The sequence below is a fragment of the Elaeis guineensis genome, chromosome 7, assembly GCF_000442705.2.
Source record: "Elaeis guineensis isolate ETL-2024a chromosome 7, EG11, whole genome shotgun sequence".
Taxonomy (NCBI): domain Eukaryota; kingdom Viridiplantae; phylum Streptophyta; class Magnoliopsida; order Arecales; family Arecaceae; genus Elaeis; species Elaeis guineensis.
Genome location: NC_025999.2, coordinates 12787649 through 12807220, shown reverse-complemented (window position 1 = coordinate 12807220; position 19572 = coordinate 12787649). Strand labels below are relative to the sequence as shown.

Genomic DNA, 19572 nt, shown 5'->3' with positions numbered 1-19572 from the left:
AATAGCCAATGATAGAGTGACATGTGGCAAGCAGAGAATCAATCCATATTAGCGGGATCTCCCAAGTAAAAATGAATTTTCGATTCTCCAGACTCTCATAATTGCTGGAAAGTCCAATGAGATATTTCTGAAAAGTGACATGCCATTTCGAATGATTAAAAAATTAATACGATCAACCATCCTGCGATTGATTTATTACTGATGGTAGAGATCAGATGAGATATTTTGACTTACTTTTCACACCCGATGTGAAAAATTTCACTTCGGATCTGAAAAATGTGGGACATGTATTGGTACAATCAATCAACCTTTAGCCATATGGCAAAATCTTCCACTTCAGGGTTAGGTCGGTTGTGGACCAACCTGGTTTAACTCTTAAACTGGTTTTTGCTAATCTAAAGTGATCCAATTGAACAACTATGGTTAGCTCAGCTTTACTTGATCTGTCAGAGGACATCGATGTCGAACCGATGTGACCAAGAATCAGGTATGCTAAATCATCTACTACCTAGCTCTATTACCACTATTTTTCAGCTATACTATAGCTAATAGCTACGTGGGCAAATAGCCCACGATCTCCATATAGCTAGCTATTTTGTTTTAACAAACTAATGGCCTAATAAATTCTCTCAATGGCCTAACTATTAGATGATGCCCTAGAAGCCAATTGGACTGACACATTAATTCTTTACAAGACATAATTTCATACTTAATCTAATTATTTAGGATAATTAATTTTTATTCATGTGATGTATGTGTTCATGAATCATCCAAAAAATTAATAAGATGATGATACATATTCTCAAGAATTAAAAATTTGAGATATGTATCATTGATGGTTAATTTTTAAATTACTCTCGATTGATAGATCATCACGAAGATGGTGATTGATTTGATTAGATTGGTATATGGATCATTTTTCTTAAGATAAACGAGTCTCGAGTATACAGTATAGGGATACTGGAGCGAGAGTGCATGTGTTTGTTAAAAAATAAAGATACTAAGCATGACCAATACGAGAAGTCATTAGGATGTCTACTTACTCGTTAGTGACTTTCTTGATACTGTAGTAGTATGAGTGATTCTTTGACCTACGTACCTCAGCTATTCACAATGAGGTTGCTGTAATATGACTATACCATAACTTGATCTTCTAGCCATATAGAGTCTTGAGGTGTATATTGACTGCAGTAGATTCATTGTAGGAATAGGATGTGCACCTAGATGGAATCTATCGATTTTAAGAAAAAATGAAAAGTCCTATGTAATTTAGGAGACTGAGATTAGAAGATCTTGGTCAGGACAGAGTGAACAATAGAAAAATATATATGATAAATGTTAGGATTTGATGAGTTTTTTATAATCTCCATCTTATCGAAACTCATGATAGAAGAACTGAATCACATAGTAACTACACCTAGAGGTTCATTTCTTCCATTCTGCTGGGTTGCCACTACATGCTACTAGGTGTTACTGATGGATTGTGGGACCAACAAAAATTATTTTGATGATCAATAATTCTTAATTGATGAGTTGGAATTATTTTAATCTATTAAAAAAAAAATTAATGATATTTTGATGAAGATCAAAATATATCTCACTACCAAATAAAATAGAACCTACGGGGTCACATACAAAAGATATCTTGACTGATCGAATTGTTGAATTATGATTTTGATTCATAAAAAAATTTAATTATCAATTTGATTGATGATTAGACTACTATTGAAAAATTACATAGAGGACTTGCTAAAAGTTAGTAAGTTATAGAATGACTTAATTATAATTATTACTAGATTATTTGATTTGATCAAATAATTGGATTGAGTCCTAGTCAAATTAAATCAGATTTAATTTGATTAGATTTGATTTGAGTTTGACTCAGATTAGGTTTCATAAGTTTAAAAGGTTTAGACTCAATCAAATTTTGATCTAAAAGGATATCCAAACCACCTTGACTCTATCTTTAAAAAGGTGATTAAGCAGCAAAAGGATTCTCCCCCAAATCACATGTCTTATGGAATTATCGGTTGGTTTTTGGCGTGGAGAAAGGAGGGCACACAAAGGGTGGGGTGGCACATTATTATCTCTTAGAGTGTTAGCCCTCTTGGACTCTTGACAAACCCTAAAGATTGGGTTTAAAGAGAGATAAGAGTGGGCACCTCCTCTAGAGAAGATTGTGGCGTGAGAAATTAAAGGGAGAGAGAGGGCATGCATAAAGAAAAAAGGTTGGTGCATAAAAGAAAAAGGGAAAGGGCACTCCATGTGATGGACACCTTACCCTTCCTCTCCTTTTCTCTCTTCCTATATCCATGAGATGGATGCGAGACTTCTCTTCCTCTCTCTATTCTACACAACCAAGAGTTGGACACGCTCTCTCTCATAGTCTAAGAGTTGGACATGAGTTGTTCATCTCTTTCTCCTTCAGATTTGGTTTAAGAATTGAACAGAAAGAAAAGAAAAGAGATTTGATCTCTTGTTCTTTTCTTTAGATCTTCTTCTTTTTTTTGAGAAGAGAAAGGATAAAAAAATTAGATTAAATCTGATTTTTTGATCCTCCTATAGATCTTTTTGATTTTCTTGAGAAAAAAATCAAAAAAGATAAAAGATTCAATAATCCAAAGAATGATCTCTACAAAGAAGCCAGCATCCTGGTGAGATCGAGACCTCCTAATCAGATCAGTCTCATATGGATATCTATAAAGGTCGGATATTTATGCGGCTTCAAAAGACCTTAAAGATTTCATGGATTGTTGGATCACGATTTCAACAGATCTTGAAGATATGCATGGATCATTGAATTGCAGTGAAGATCTACCTGCATAAAGATGAAAATCTAATTTTTATTTCTGTACAGATCTTAATCTTGTATATATGATGATGCCTAGATTTATGTTGAGATATGATCCCTATGCATACTTAATTAGATTAGATCTAATTAGTAATTTATTTTTACATCATTCTGATATAAGGTTATCCAGACATAATGTTAGTACGTTATATTGCATAGTTGTCCTAGAACGATGTTGAAAAAAATTTTAAATTTTTTTTTTCACTACATATTTTTTTGAAATCTTTGTATGCATATCGGATCGCCATGTGATAGTATTTTCTAATAGTGATATCAAAACCATCTTATTATTGTAAGATTAAGATCTAGATTTCAGATCTAAAAATTATTTTTAAATATAAAATTATGAATGATTATGAAAAAGAGATAGAGTTTAAGATCTAAAAAATCTATTTTCAAATCTGAAAATCTGAATGATTGAAATTCATGAGATGAATTTCATGATCTGAAAATCTATTTTCAGATCTGAAATTCAGATTATTTTATGTTTATACATTATTTTCAAGATCTAAAAGTTATTTTCAGATTTGAAAATTTGATTTCTTATGTTCATGCATCCAATATTCAATATTTAATTTTCATATGATGTGAATCTTATTAGATCTAAATTTTATTTTTATTATATGTTCATGCATGAGATGATATTCATAGATAGAGATTCATCTTGATATGATCTATGATGATATAAATATTTTCAAGTTAAAGTAATTTGATTGAATATGAGATAAGATTTTATAAATCTATCTAAGATCATCCTGATATAAAGTTATTCTGGCTTAACGAGGCTCATTAGGTGCAATGGTTGTCCTAGGATAAAAAAAGATTGATACATAAAATATTATAAGAAATTGGCATGAACATAAAGACTATGTGATAATCATGCGTGTCTTTTTCATGGATAGATATAGTGATCTCTATGAATCACTACAAACTCTTAGAGTAGAGTTATATCATGAATATACTTTAGATGATTGTAATTTTTTAATCTGTGGTGAGGAACCAAAAGCCAAGTCTAATTTGGAATAGATTGGTGCATGAATTACTTTTCTTAGGGTAGACGAGTCTCGAATCTATAATATGAGGATACTAAAGCGAGAGTGCAGATGCTTGTTAGAGAATAAAGGTACCGAACGTGACTAACATGAGAAGTCATTTGGATGTCTATTCTTCAATGATTTTTTCGAAGCTATAGTGGTGTGAGTGGTTCTTTAACCTGCGGTGCCTCGATTATTCATAATAAGGTTGCTGTAGTTTGACTATACCATAACTCGATCTCGTAGCCATACGAAGTTTTGAGGTATATGTTGGCTGCAGTAGGTTCATTGTAGGAATAGGATGTGTATCTAAATGAAATCTATCGATCTTAGTAGAAAGAAAAAAGTCCTATGTGATTTAGGAGACTGAGTTTAGAAGATTTTGATCAGGACAGAGTGAATGATGAAAAAGTATTTCTTTAGATTTCATATAAGAACTCAAGTCGAATAAATCTTATATACGATAGATAATGGGGTTTGATGAGTTTTTTATAACCTCCATCTTGTCGAAACTTACGATAGAAGAACTGAATCACATGGTAGCTACACCTAAAGATTCATCCCTTTTGTTCTGCTAGATTGTCAGTACATGCTGTTAGGCATCACTGGTAGATTGTGGGACCAACGAGAATTATTTTGATAATCAATAATTCTCTATTGGTGAATTAAAATTATTCCAATCCATTGAAAGAAGTTTTAATGATATTTTGATAGAGATCAAAATATATCTTACTTTCAAACAGAATAGAACCTATAAGATCATACATAAAAGTGGTCCTGACTGATCGGATTGTTGAATCATGATTTTGAATCACAAAAAGATTCAATTATAAATTTGATTGATAATTGGATCAATATGTAAAAATTACATGAAGGACTTGCTAAGAGTTAGCAAATTATAAGAGGACTTAATTATAATTATTGCTAGATTATTTAATTTGATCAAATAATTGGATTGAGTCCTAGTAAAATTAAATCAAATTTAATTTGATTGGACTTGATCTGAGTTTGACTCAGATTGGGTTTCACAAGTCTAAAAGATTTAGACTCCATCATATTTTGATTTAAAAGGAAACCCAAACCACTTTGACTCTATCTTTAAAAAGGTGATTAAGGAGCAGAAGGACTCTTCCTTAGATCACATGCCTCATGGAATTATTGGTTGGTTTTTGGCATGGAGAAAGGAGGGCGCACAAAGGGTGGGGCGGCACATTATCTCTTAGAGTCCTAGCCCTCTTAGACTCTTAACAAATCCTAGAGATTGGGTTTAAAAGAGAGAGAAGAGTGGGCACCTCCTCTAAAGAAGATTATGGTGTGAGAAATAAAAGGGATAGAGAGGGCATGCACGAAGAAAAGAGGTTGGCGCACAAAAGAAAAAGGGAGGGGGTGCTACATATGATGGATGCCTCATCCTTTCTCTCCTTTTCTCTCTTCCTACATCCATGAGATGGATGTGAGACTTCTCTCCCTCTTTCTATTCCACATGTCTAAGAGTTGGACACACTCTTTCTCATGGTCCAAGAGTTGGACATGAGTTCTTTATCTCCTTCTCCTCCAGATTCAATTTAAGAGTTGGATAGAAAGGAAAGAAAAGAGATTTAATCTTTTATTCTTTTCTTTAGATCGTTTTCTTTCTCTTGAGAAGAGAAAGAGAAAAAGAAGTCATATTAGATCTAATTTCTTAATCCTCCTATAGATCGCTTTGATTTTTTTAAGAAGAGAATCAAAAGAGATAAAAGATTTGATAATTCAAGCAGCAATCTCTGTAAGAGAGCTAGCATCCTGATAAGATCGGGATCTCCTGATCAGATCAGCATTGTATGGATATTTATAAAAATCGAATATTTGTGCAGCTTCAAAAGATCTTGAAGATATCCATGGATCATCAGATTATGGCTTATATAGACCTTGAAGAATGTATGGATCATTGGATCATGGTGAAGACCCATCCGCACAAAGGTGAAAATCTGATTTTTATTTCTGCACAGATCTTAATCTTAGACATATGATGACGTCTGAGTTCATATTGAGATATGATCTCTATGCATGCTTAATTAAATTAGATCTAATTAGTGATTTATTTTTACATCGTTCTAACATAAGATTATCCTAACATAACGTTAATACATTATGTTGCATGGTTATCCTAGAACGTTATAAAAAGATTTTTTGAAATTTTTCTTCCACTACATATTTTTTTGAAATCTCTGCATGCATATCAAATCATCATGTGATGGCATTTTCTAACACTAACGGCCTAAGCAAATCTCCTTAATATAAAGAGAGGTATGGTACTCTCCGAAAGGTAAGTTTAAACTCATAGAGTCCAGACTCTGTTAAACTTTTTTTCACTGAAAAGAATCAAAAATCTACACTCTTTGCACTTAAAACTTCTCTTTTCATCTTTTTTTTCTATTTTCATTATCTATTCTCAAGGTCCCGATTGACTTAAGCATCGAAGAGTCCTAAATCGGAGGGTATCCCATCGATCCTAGGACTTCTTTTGCAAGTTCACTCATAGTCTACATCAATCTGATTTTTTGCAGCACTCCAGCTCGATCCAGCATCAATCTTATCCTCTTTCCTCCAGAGCCTTGCAGCAACAGTCATGCCCCAAACCTAGTATCTGAATTGGATATGTGATGGTATACACTTATTAGAGCAAGATCTGAAAGAATATGTAAGGCCTTAAAATTTATTACAACCTCAAGATCTTGTGAATACTATTGATCTGAATTCACAACAAATATTCTACATTAATAAATATCAAACCTTATACAATTTATAAAACTCGATCCTCCAACTAATATTGATGCTACTCTATAGAGTCAATCCTTTCAAATCATGATTCCAACCTTAGTTAAGTACAAGAATCCTATAACTCTAAAAAGAGAAGAGGAGGAAGAAAGGGATGGTGAGTTTTACAATCTAGTAAGAATCTCCATACACTTACACCAATATAATTACTTTGAAAATAACATATGAATAGTATCAAAAGAAAACACAAGCCATGAAATCTCATATCAAATATCCAATATAACTTAATATCAATGTATACAAAAATATGCATCATATACCATCGAATATCCATCTTTTCAAAAGTAATATATTGCATATATATAATTAAGTAAAGCCTCTTTAACTTAATTATGATTTCATGTCTTATCATTCATATCTCACTAACTTGATCTAGATTAATTAGCAATTGTCTCTAGGATTTCGGACTAACTATGTCATGCTCCAGCCTATGATTGACAAACCATAAATCATGGTTTAACCTATAGTGGCAATCCATAATAACCACTCTCCAACCTATGGTAGCAAACTAGAATAACCATGCTTTAGTCTGTGGTGGCAAATCAAGAATATCCATGCTCCAACCCATAGTGGCAAACTCAAGTATCACATATCTACCCATGACGGGGCTATTCTTGATACCATGTATATGCTCATGGTAGGCTATTCTCAGTGCATGTTTTTGTCCATGACCAGTTATTCTTAGTTTAATGTGGCTAATCTAAATATCTCTTTTTGGATCATCAATTTATTAAATCTCAATTATGTCAAAAAATACTGTATGTATTATATTCTTTCAAAATTTTCAGTAGCCAGTATCACAATCCAAACCATCCGAAAAGCCATCAATAAAAATATGTAATATAGAAAGTAAAAATAATCATACTGACAATCATATATCTATCAAAATCGATCAAGAAAAATCAAAATCATACAATGCATAAGTAAATATATATACGGATGTTTGTGTTCAAAAATCTTTATCTATATCGGTGATTGACCTAAACATAGTAATCAATGAACTCCTCAATCTACGAACTCGAAAATAAGGTGTTCCATTTGCCATCTTTTTGTGAAAACAATTATATCTCTAAATAATCATGATCAAACATAAAAATCATGTGCAATTAAGAATAAAAAATTATAAAAAAAATAACTAAATATCATAAGTCCAGGATCCCTCTTAGGGTCAACCAATTGATCTAGATTATCTAGGTATCTGGATCATCCATTAGTTTAAAAGACATCTAGATAGAGAAATCCATAAAGAGAGAGAGAGAGAGAGAGAAATTTTAAAGAGAGAAAGAAAAGAGAAACTCATAGAGAGAGAAAATGGAGAGAGAAGATAAAGAGAGGAGAGAGAAAAAAGAGAGAAACACTATCCTTTTTTTTCTTTTTCTTTTCTTTTTTTCTTTCTTCTTTTTTTTTCATTTTCTTCTCTCTCTCATTTTTTTTTCTTTCTTCTTCTTCATGGAAACAAGGGAGAGGAAAAGGACTTGGCCAACCATCCCCACGATGGTGACCCCATATAGTAGCAGCCCCTCCCTTAGTGGCTTTATCCCTCGAACATCTGAGCATGGCCGCATCCGACGATGACAGGCGGTGTGGAGGAAAGAAAAGAAGAAATAAAAATAAGAAATGTTCGGTCCCCTATGAAATCCGATAGTCGGCAACTAAATCCAGCCATTAAAAACTTTGTGGGGTTCGAAAAAGAGAAGAGGAAGGAGAATGAAAAATCAACACCTTAAATCCGATGATCGATTAACAATAGCTCGCTGGAGATTAATCAACGAAAAGAACCCCCTTTAAACCCATGATTTCACCAACGATTGACTGGAGATTTGGGCAACGCATTAAGGAGGATAGGAGAGGAATTTATAGATGCGGATCCTAGGATCCTCGTTAGAGTTTGAACACCCCTAAGATCTTTCTCCTAATCGAACTCAGAAGAGAAGACAGACTCTATTAGGAGTCGTTCTCTTCCATTTCACATGTGTAGTACATGAGTCAAACTATTTTTTTCTTTTTTTACTTTAAGATTTGTGCAAGAAAGTTTAAAAAAATCTAGGTCCTTACATGTATAATCTAACAAATCTTCTTGACAAAAACTTTTTTAGGCTTTAGGCCTCAAATAATCTATGATAGGAAAGAAGAACAAGGAGTAGCCTAGAAATGTGCCCTATAATAAGTAGAGATTTAACTGGAGTAATTATCACACTCAAGCTTTGTGTTAAGCAAACTCAAGAATTTTGGATTAGCAAAGGCCATAAAAAGTCATGCAAAGCCTAATAAAGTCAAGAAAATAGAGTATAGTACAATAGTCCTACAATGACCGGTTGAATAAAGAAAATAAACTACCCATTCGACTTAGCTTATCAATCCTATGTGGTGATTGGGGATTGGTGATACGGTCAGGTACCATTCAAGCAATCAATAATTTTTCTATAAATCGATAAATTCAGTAGTAATATATAAGTAACCTTCACATTTTCCAAAAAATATAGATAATTTTTTTAACCAAGAAACGTCCATCTAAAATGACTTTATTTCATCTCAAAACCAAATAAATATTGCATAGAATCTTATTTGTACCAATATGTGTTAGATGTATGTCCTAGAAGCCTATTAGGCCGATACATGTAATCTTTTTAAAGGTATAATTTATAATTTTGACTTATTAGTGAAATAAAATTGGATTGATTTTTTCATTCATATTGTGTAATATGTCTATGAATCATCTAATGAATTAATAAGAATAATGACACATATTCTCAACAGTTGAGAATTTGAGATATGTGTTATTAATAATTAATTCATAAATTGCTCCTAATTATTGGATCATCATGGGGACAGTGATCGATCCGAATAAATTGGTGCATGGATCGCTTTCTTTTAAGATAGATAAATCTCAAATCTACAGTGTGAAGACACTAGAGCGAGAGTGTAAGTAGTTGTTAAAGAATAAGAGTACCGAGTGTGACCAACACAAATAGTCACTTGGATATCTATCTTCTCATCAATGACATATTCGATGCTATAATAGAATGAATAGTTCTTTGATCTGCGGTGCCTCGGCTATTCACAATGAAGTTATTGTAGTTTGACTGCACTATAACTCGATCTACTAGCTATACAGAACTTTGAGGTGTATGTTAGCTGTAGTAGATTCATTGTAGGAGTAAAGTATACGTGTAGATGGGATCTATCGATCTTGATAGATAAGAAAAAATCCTATATGGTTCATGACACTGAGTTCTGAAGTCCATGGCTATGGCAGTGTGAATGATGAAAAAAAATTTCATAAGATTTCATAAAGAACTTAAGTCGATTGAATCTAATATATAATAGAGATGAGATTTGACGAGTTATCCATAACCTCTGTCTTGTCAGAACTCATGATAGAAGAACCGAACTATACGGTAACTGCATCTAGAGGTTTATTCATTTAGTTCTGCTAGGTTACCACTGCATACTGCTAGATGTCACTAGTGGATTGTAGGACCAATGAGAATTATTTAGATGATCAATAATTCTCAATTAGCTGAATTGAAAAGTATTCCAATCTATTGAAAGGAGTTTTAATGATATTGATAATGGAGACCACAATATATTTACTACCAGACAGAATTGAACCTGTGGAATTCACATACAAAGAGAATTAGTCTCGGATTGTGCAATTGGGCTCATATGGTTCTAATTGGATTAGAATTTATGAAAACTAATTGGGTTTAGAAATATCATGCTAGCATATAGTTAAATCTAAATCCTCTTAAGACTTGTAATCCCAATGGGATGGAGTTTTGACCAAGTCAAAAGCATGCAAGATAAGATGTTAATAGTTGGGCACTGGGCTCCTATCTGAATTAAAGTGCGGAGGAAATGGGTTGTGCCCATTTGGATTGGATCCAAAGGGGTGCCAAATGTTGGGCCCCCTTATTTTGTGCAATAAGAAGAGAAGGTGGAGAAAAAGATGGGGCGCACGTCTTATTTGATTTATGCACGAGAAAAGAGGGAAGGGGTGGCCCAAATTGTTAAGGAGGCCAAGTATGGAAAGGAATCAAGAGTCCTAGATTAAGACTTTGAATGAGTCATAATCTGAAACCTATAAGGAATCCTTTTGGGTCTATTTAAATCCTTGAGATGAGATCTCTAAATCCTAATTTGAAGAACCAAAAGGTACCCCCTCTCCCTAGCCTCACCCCCCCCCCCCCCCCCTCCTCTCTCTCTCCCTCACGCCCAAAGGTTGGGCGTCCTACCTATGTCCACGCCCAAGGTTGGTTGGGCATCCTACCTCTATGCCAAGGGAGGAGTTCTCTCTTCCATCTTCCCTTCGCTTGCTGCAACGTGCATACTGATTTTTTGGAGAAGAAAATCAAAAGGAGCGTCCTAGATTTTTTTCGTGGATATCTGGATATCTGTAGAGGCCGGACACGTGTGCGGCTCTGCAAAAAATTCAAAAAGATATCCACGATCATCAAATCGCGGTGAATATCTACCCGCACTAAAGTGAAGATCTGATCTTCATGATTATGTTAGATTTATTTTATATTTTGATCTTAAGGATATGATAGATCTGACTTTAAGAGATGTGATCTCAAAAATACATGTTAAATTAGATCTCTTCCACTGCATAAAAATTTTTGTTGATCTAGCATGCATGTCCTAGAATTTTCTTCAATATGTTGCTCACCCATTCACTTACCATAATTATAAGCAAAGTGTCAGATTTACATCAAAAAATCAAAAAATAAGGATATCCTGATTATGAATTAATGTCAAAAAAGAAAAAGAAAAATCAACCTTATTTGTTTTATAAATAATCATCAATTTATCTAGATATAACATGTCTTGAAAATATTTGCAAACACTTGATGCTACTTCTGTTCTATAACAATTTTATACTGTTGGAACAAAATGCAACCAGTTTATGATAGTACATTTTATTTCACTTTTCTTGAAACTAGATTGCTATAAATAACTAGTGAAATTTTATAAGGTATTTAAAAACTTTAAATTAAAATAATAAGATATTTTTAAATTACAAAGTCAAGTGATTTGCGCATTGATAATGCATGCATTATTAATACTAAAGGCAATAAAAGGTAATATTTTGTCGTAGTGAATCATATGAGAAATTCAGCACAAAAAGATTCCCAGAAAAGTGAACCCTGGAATGGCTGTTCTAAGAGAAACCATAAAACAGCAAGTTCCAATAAAACCAATGCAAAGAGAAGATGACAGCTTAAAACTTCCCACAAAAACCAAACCAACAGAGTTGGTCCCACATTGTTCTTCCTCTCAGTCCCTATTTCACCCACAGCCAGGCAAAAGCAAAAAAAAAAAAATGTAGCATCGTAGCAACATTTGCCCCTTTATATGGGTCCAGCTTCTCCCTCGTATTCCCTCAAGGACTATTGTCCTTTCCAATGGGTACCTGAGATCCTGGCTTGGAGGGATTCAGAACCTGGGCGACTGCTTAACAAGCCACAAAAAAGGCCAACGCAAAGGCCACGCCAGGAAAGACAGCCTGAACAGGAAACAATTGGCCCACCAACTGCACCCAAACAAAGCTTAAAATGTCCCCAAACACACATAAAAGCTAATGGATAGCCTCCCATTACCAATTGCATTAGTTTCCAAGATCCCTTAAATGCCAGATTCCAAGACATCCCACAAGGGGAGCACTAGGGGAATGAACAAGCTATGCTGCATCGAAAAGTCTTCTTTACAAAATTTGCCATTCCGATCAGGACCAATATATACTGTCCATACTATGACGCACCGGTACCAACCCAGTATGCAACATTAAAGGTGTACTGATATTTGCTATGCTAAACTGGCCCCATACCGAACATACAGACACTGTAATAGGATACTGGTAAGAAATTCGGAACCGAGACAATGAACCTTGCTTCTTTATGTGCTGGATATCCAAGATTACAGTCACATTTTGGTTATAACATAACCATAACAGGAGCATAACATTACAAGGTTTGATAATCTTGTTTTGATGCATCAAACACAAGATACTTGACTAATAGGAGTACAAACAAAAAAAATTATACATTTTCAATGAAATGACTTATTTTTCTGGGCAGTAAAGGATGGTCAAAGATTACACGTAGCAAGCAGAATTACAGGAAAGATGGCACTTAATGCTACAACAATCCTTTCATGAATCCGCTGTCCTCTAACATGGTGCAACATGAGCTAAAACAGCCGTTACATAACATTATCTCTTTTTCTTCAGTGGCATATGCTGAAGAAAAAAACCAATGCCCACTAAATTCATGGACCTCAAAATCGAAACAATTGATATTATCATAGAGAGTTTTGAGTGTAAAACTGCTTCAAGATACATGAAGATTCTGGATCTCAACTTTCAAAGCTTGGAGTCTTTGCTCAACATTTGCCAACTCACCTTGAGTCGTAAGCAATTGATCTATTCTGCGCTGAGCAGCATCCTGGTAAGGCTTGCTGATGATCTCGACAAAATGAGTTAGTTTCTCAGTGCTATGCTGGAGATCCTTCTGCATGCCATCTTCAATTTCACGTGCTAAACTATCAGCCACCCTTCTCACTTTCTGTATCGCTTCCTTACGACGGGTAGGAAATTTTGATATTGCTAAAAACCTACGACAAGATAATGAAATTGTGACAGATCTCAGACAATTATTTTAAAGACACCAACAGCACCACAAGAAAATCTAATGATGATAAACATGTTTGGATACAGAAGTCTTTGTGGAAAAAAAAAATATGAAGCTTTCAAGATAAAAAAGATACATCTTCCCTAGATATGCATTGTTTGTATTCTCATGGGCTCTTTTCCCAACCAAAGACAGAACATATTTTCCGGGTGCAGTTATGCAGGTGTTACTTGCCAATTAAAAAACCTGAGCATGTATGAAAAAAAAGCCAGAGCTAAATGAAACAAATTTACCATATTGGTTGACCTAATTAACCATACCAAACCTCTCACACTTAAGTAATTTGAATATTTGGGAACTTATCAAATCCTACAACCAGAACTGAAACTAAGCTGTGTGAACACAGGCAACTGTTCTGCTATGGGCACGGATGCAAAGACTACAATCCATAAAATGATGATGGGACAAGTCAAAGGCAGCTCATGCCCTGTACCACAAAGGCAGCTGGTGCATATTATACAATGTGGAGATTGCTGCTAAGGATTTTGACTTAATTGACATCATGAAGGTCCTTTCATTTACATTTGCATCTATGATCTCAAGAAAGCTATTGAGCAAAAGCACAAACACTAACACAGGTGAGCTGTGAAACATTGAGGTAACAATTTTCAGCACATTTCCTTTGCAAGTAGCTAAGATCAGTGAATGAGAATGGTGAAATTCCAACATTCCAGATGGCAGGTAAAAGACTTGGTCTTTGCCGAGGCTATAATGGACATGACAGACTTTTTTTTCTGTGCCTTACAATGCTTATTTCACTCCAAATTTTGTCAATCAGGACCCTTGGATGTTGATCAATGACTCATCTGGTGGTGGTCCATGAAGCTTGTGATTGACAGGATCACTTGCATAAAAATGTTTTCATTATGCAGTGAACACTTGGTCATTTATCAACTAATTTATCCTATCCAGGTTTTCTTCTGATTCGCCTATTGGCTAATCATCTTCTTCAAGCAATTTCTTAACTGATCCGGCACAATTAGTGACCCATGAAGATAACCCCTAAGACATAACTGTGTGCCACAGGCAAAGTTTGCCATTTTCAACATACAGAGATGGAGTACCCTCCTTCCCAAAGGATTGTGGCCTCCGTCCTGCCAATTGAAAATCTACAATGGACAATCTAGATGGAGGATCCGAACAGTTGATCATGATCTACAAAATAACAAATACCATGAAATTAGAAAAAAAATGTGTTTTGGAAGTCACCTGCTTATGCATCAGGTGATCCACACAATGCTCAATTACTGATTCGCATCTTCACAGCTTGTGTTTCCATGGTTCTCCATATTTTTTACTACTGGCCTCCACATACATCAGAAATAATGAGCCTTTTGCATCATAGTGATCCGTGCGAGGAATGCTGATATGCATCCTCTTGGCCTTCCGCATTCATCAAAAATGCAATCATTTCTGTCAGGCAACTAATGGTCTTATATAGAGGCATAGTATAAGAAATTCACTTAGTTGACCATAGACACTGCTTCATTCATGGTAAACATGATTAAACTGTGCCTATTCAACCAGCCGCCCACTTCCAAAACCATTTACTAAAGGGAGCATCTTTAGTGAATGAATGACAGGAAGGATCTTGATCTCTTTGCTGCTTTTCTGGGCTTGAGATGGCCAATAGTTCTAAGTAAACTTTAATATATACCAAAACTCATGCCTCATTACAAACAACAAGGCTGCTTGCCTCGTATAACTCTGATCTTGATATTGACTGTTTATAATGTAGGCCAATTTGTTGTCATGCCACTAACTACTCATGTTGCAATTTTTCATAGTTCACACACTCAATGTCGTGACAAAATTATCACGATGGCAGGAAACCTTCCTCTCGTCCTTTTTTTTTCTTCGGCTTCATGTCCATTCAGCCAATTGGGCTGGTAATAAGACAGATCTTAAGTCTGTTACTTGCTACCTTGTCAGCTATAGACACATGTGGCATAGTTGACTGAGAAAGCAGGATACAGTTACATCATGGATAATACCTTCGTTAATTATTGTCAATTCATTTTGCCTCTGAGACCTTGACAACACAACTCACTTGATAATCTGTGCACCTTCATTTTTGATAACTAAATTGCCATTCAGCTAGGTAGCTATTCATATTCCATGGTGATACACACACATGCATGCATGCAAACATTCATGCATTGCATGCATAAATGCATGCATGATATGTTTCACTTATCACCAGTATCTATTTATGACACTTTCCTTGCAAGATGTTTTTTATAGACCAGCTCTAACTTCTGGACAAAGTCACACTCTTTAACTTGCACAACTACAGTGTTGCATCCATGCGATAGTTGGGGGGAGATGGCTCATTCATATAGAATATTTACACAAAAAATATATATGATCTCAGATAAAGTTTACATGTTTTAGTTTTTCACACATCACATGAACTTGAGGTTTCAAATACTGCCAGAACAGGATGGTACGAATGGTACTGTACAGTTTCAGCTCCGGCATCAACTGTGCTGGTACAAGACAGTCCTGTACCATGTGTTGATACCCAATACTGTTAAAGTTTAGGCAACAAAGAGGAATGAGGTCTGGTATGAGTTTTTGCATGAATTAGAAATACTGGACAGAATGGAGGAAGAAAAAAAAAGGAAAAAATTAGAAAACTTCATCACAAGTCCTTCTCTTATGCAAAAAGAATTCCTTTTCCAAGTTGAACATGAACATATCACATTATCCATATATGAATTGGTTATAATCTTTGAACCTTCAAATGTGGGCAGTGCTATGATTTGCTTACGGTTCAGCTCAGCGTCAAGCAAATGAGAACATATAAATCTAAATAGGTAGTTCAATTCTAAGCCAGCCTCATAAAGTTCATGAGAAAACTAGAGAAGAAAATTCACTATTTACCCGCCAGCGGAACAAAAGGAAAGAGCAATAAGATCTTCCACTGTGGTTGGTAGTACAGATGTTAGGAGAGAAGCAGAAAGTCCTGCTGCTCCTAGCCCACCAAAAGTTCCTAAAACCTGTGCAAACATGATTAATCAGTTTCCGATCTAATAAACTGAAAATAAAATAGTTCATACACGTAACTGGATAAGTAGATAAGACATCGTCAATACAATCAACATGAAAGAATTAACCTCATTATTGAAGATAATTAGAAAATGGCAATTGCTTAAACTTGATATTGCATTAAGAAACTCATCTTTTTATCGTACAAAGTAAATATCAAGGTTTTAAATACCAATCCCAAACCCCACCATTTTTATCACAATGGTACAATAGCAGTACTGATGGTACATACCGAAATTGATAGGTTTAGAAAGATCAAAAACTACCAGTACCCACTGGTATGATACCATTATGACACTGGTACCTAGGATTTCAGTGTCTCAGCACCCATACTGGTGTTGGTTTCGTGCCGGAACAGTAAGGTACCAATTGTATCATCCCATTCCAGCAGTTTTTGAGACCATGGACTAAATATTAAAGCAATGGTTTAACAGAACAAACAGTAAAAGTATTACATGAGGGGTCAACTTTTAAGTTGCACATGATCCACATTGATAAGATCAAGAATCAATCTAGTAACATGCCATGATAAACTACAGATGTCAAGTGTTTGACTATTTCTGAAATAATGATCAGTAAATGGGCCTTTCTCCCTAGCCACATAGGAGAACTGTTACTGTTACCCTGCAAAGAACAAGGACAAGATTTTCCTACAATCAGTGTTACAGTAGATGGTACAATCATTTGCTGCATCCAGAAAATATAACTTTGGGGTTCTTAGAAAAGAACTTAAAGAGTAACTTGCATCATTTCTGTTACAAAATCAGTATGCAAAAGAAAGATTGGTGATGCATAGCCCATCTCATCCTCAATCTTAGTGTGTTCTTTTGGATTCAAAAAGAGTTAAGACATTTAAGTAAAAACAGAGGAAACTAGAAACTAACAAATCTTAAGTGTTAGACAAAATACTATTATTCCCATCTTTTTGATTGACTCTTTGAAATCCACAACAATCTTAGAATACCATTCCCTTCAATTCGTATAAATGAGATGAACAAACTCTAATTATAAGCTCTAGCCAGCATACAGTCAATGGTAGCATGCTTAGTCACCTGGGCTGAAAGAAAAAAAAAAATGACATCTTCCATAGATTACCTTATAGAAAGATTCCATGTGGACAACCTCTAGCTAAATTTCTAGAAATGTAGAAATAAACCAGTAATTTAGTCAAATGCCAATTTTACGAGCAATAAAATGGTTGACTTCCTCACCAAGAGGAAAAAAGTCAGGAGGGCATTGGTAATAGGAAGCACAAATGTAAGAGGAAAACTCAAATCAAGACCTGGCCTGTATTACAAAAGCTGAATTTTGAAGAGAATTTCCCCATGACAAGTACAAATTTCAAGCTGTTAGTCAGGTCATCCAGAGCATCTTCTGTGACTGCAATCAGCTAAAAGCATAAAATGCTTGCTAACAGCTTCCAGGCAACAAGCCTAAATGTTCATTTCTTTAAATTTGTTATAAAAAACTAACATTGGCTTTTTCCAAAATCATCGATCTAGATAGCATTGTGAATTGTCATGTCTTGCAGAGTTAATCTTTGTTGAGTCTAAGGAAAGAATAAATTCGAGGTCTGAGATATTGGTTTCAAATCTGTCCCTTTTCTCAGAGCTTTGGTTTCTGCACTTTTGGCAGTTCCACTCCAAGTTTTACAGTTTCACCTGAAAAGTTTAAAAAAATAATTCAAAAACCCATTACCAAATTAAAAAAAGGTAGAAGAAACAAATTACATCAGCATTTTGAAAGATGAACGCATTCTTTTGGAAAATATCTGTGTATAACTTTGCAGGCTTCAGGCTAAGGAAAAAAGCAGTAATAATAGAATTACTCAATTACATAAATCAACGAAAACATGTTTCATGTCATTAGTGAGTGCCATATATCATGTTCCATTTTTACTGTCATAGTTGATAAAACTTTTTAGACATTCTTCAGAATTTTCCACGATCTTTAAATTTAGAAAATGAAGGAGAAAAAGGATATGGAAAATGCTAACAAATTATAGTTCCCATAGTTGCTGTATTCATGAAACATCCCAAAATCAACTACAAAGCTGAATTTTGAAGATAATTTCCCCATAACAAGCACAAATTTCAAGCTGTGAGTCATGTCATCTAGAGCACCTTCTGTGACTGCAATCAGCTAAAAGCATTAGAATGCTTGTTAACAGCTTCCAGGCAACAAGCCTAAAAGTTCATTTCTTTAAATTTGTTATGAAAAAATAATATTGGCTTCCATAGTCATCGCATCTAGATAGCTTAGTGAATTGTCATGTCTTGCAGAATTAATCTTTGTTGAGTCTAAGGAAGAATAAATTCAGGATCTGAAGTATTGGTTTCAGATTGGTCCCTTTTCTCAGAGCTTTGGTTTCTGCACTTTTGGCAGTTTCACTCCGAGTTCTACAGTTTCAGCTGAAAAGTTAAAAAAAATATTCAAAAACCCATTACCATATTAACAAAAGGTAGAAGAAACAAATTACATCAGCATTTTGAAAAATGAACACATTCTTTTAGACAAGATCTGTGTATAAATGTTGCAGGCTTCAGGCTAAGGAGGAAAAAAAAAAATGTAGTAACAATAGAATTACATAAATCAACAAAAACATGTTTCATGTCATTACTGAGTGCCATATATCATGTTCCATTTGTAGTATCATAGTTGATAAATTTTTTTAGACATTCTTTAGAATTTTCCATGATCTTTAAATTTAGAATATAAAGGAAAAAAAAGATATGGAAAATGTTAACAAATTATAGTGCCCATAGTTGTTGTATTCATGAAACATCCCAAGCACGTATCCAATTACAAGTGCTTAAGCATATCTATACCAAGATTTATGGTTTCTAATTTCAGATTAAAAATCAATGAAAAGTACAGTGCTCATATTTGTCTTATTTTCCGCTTGCTACTTACTATTCTTTTAACAATTAATTTTGGTCATTTCAGCCAGTTTTAGCTAGTTCCAGTTTATCTCAGCTCAAGTCACATGGTTATCCAAAACTGGCTGAAACTCTACCAAAACTAATGGGTTTTAAATCAGGGTCACATGAAAGTCTTATATAGAAAAATGTATGACTTTCGAAATGCAACTTCAATACGAGAAACTACCTCAAGGTTTTTTGGATGTATT

At 34.5% G+C, this 19572-nt stretch overlaps 1 protein-coding gene across 4 annotated transcripts in view; it reads right to left on the bottom strand.

Moving 5' to 3' along the window:
- Positions 1–12747: 12747 nt before the first annotated feature.
- LOC105049151 (probable transmembrane GTPase FZO-like, chloroplastic) overlaps positions 12748–19572 on the bottom strand; it is a 52658-nt gene continuing 45833 nt past the window's right edge. For 2 of the 4 annotated variants that reach the window (XM_029265719.2, XM_010928721.4), the window contains 2 exons: positions 16278–16393; positions 12748–13314 (listed from right to left, as the gene is read on the bottom strand). In XM_029265719.2, the coding sequence (XP_029121552.1) occupies positions 13032–13314; positions 16278–16393 (399 nt within the window). In that variant the 3' untranslated portion in view covers positions 12748–13031. Of the gene's footprint in view, positions 13315–16277; positions 16394–16640; positions 18104–19572 lie in introns of those variants that run through there. The other 2 variants (XR_832745.4, XM_073260589.1) reach the window with 2 other exon arrangements.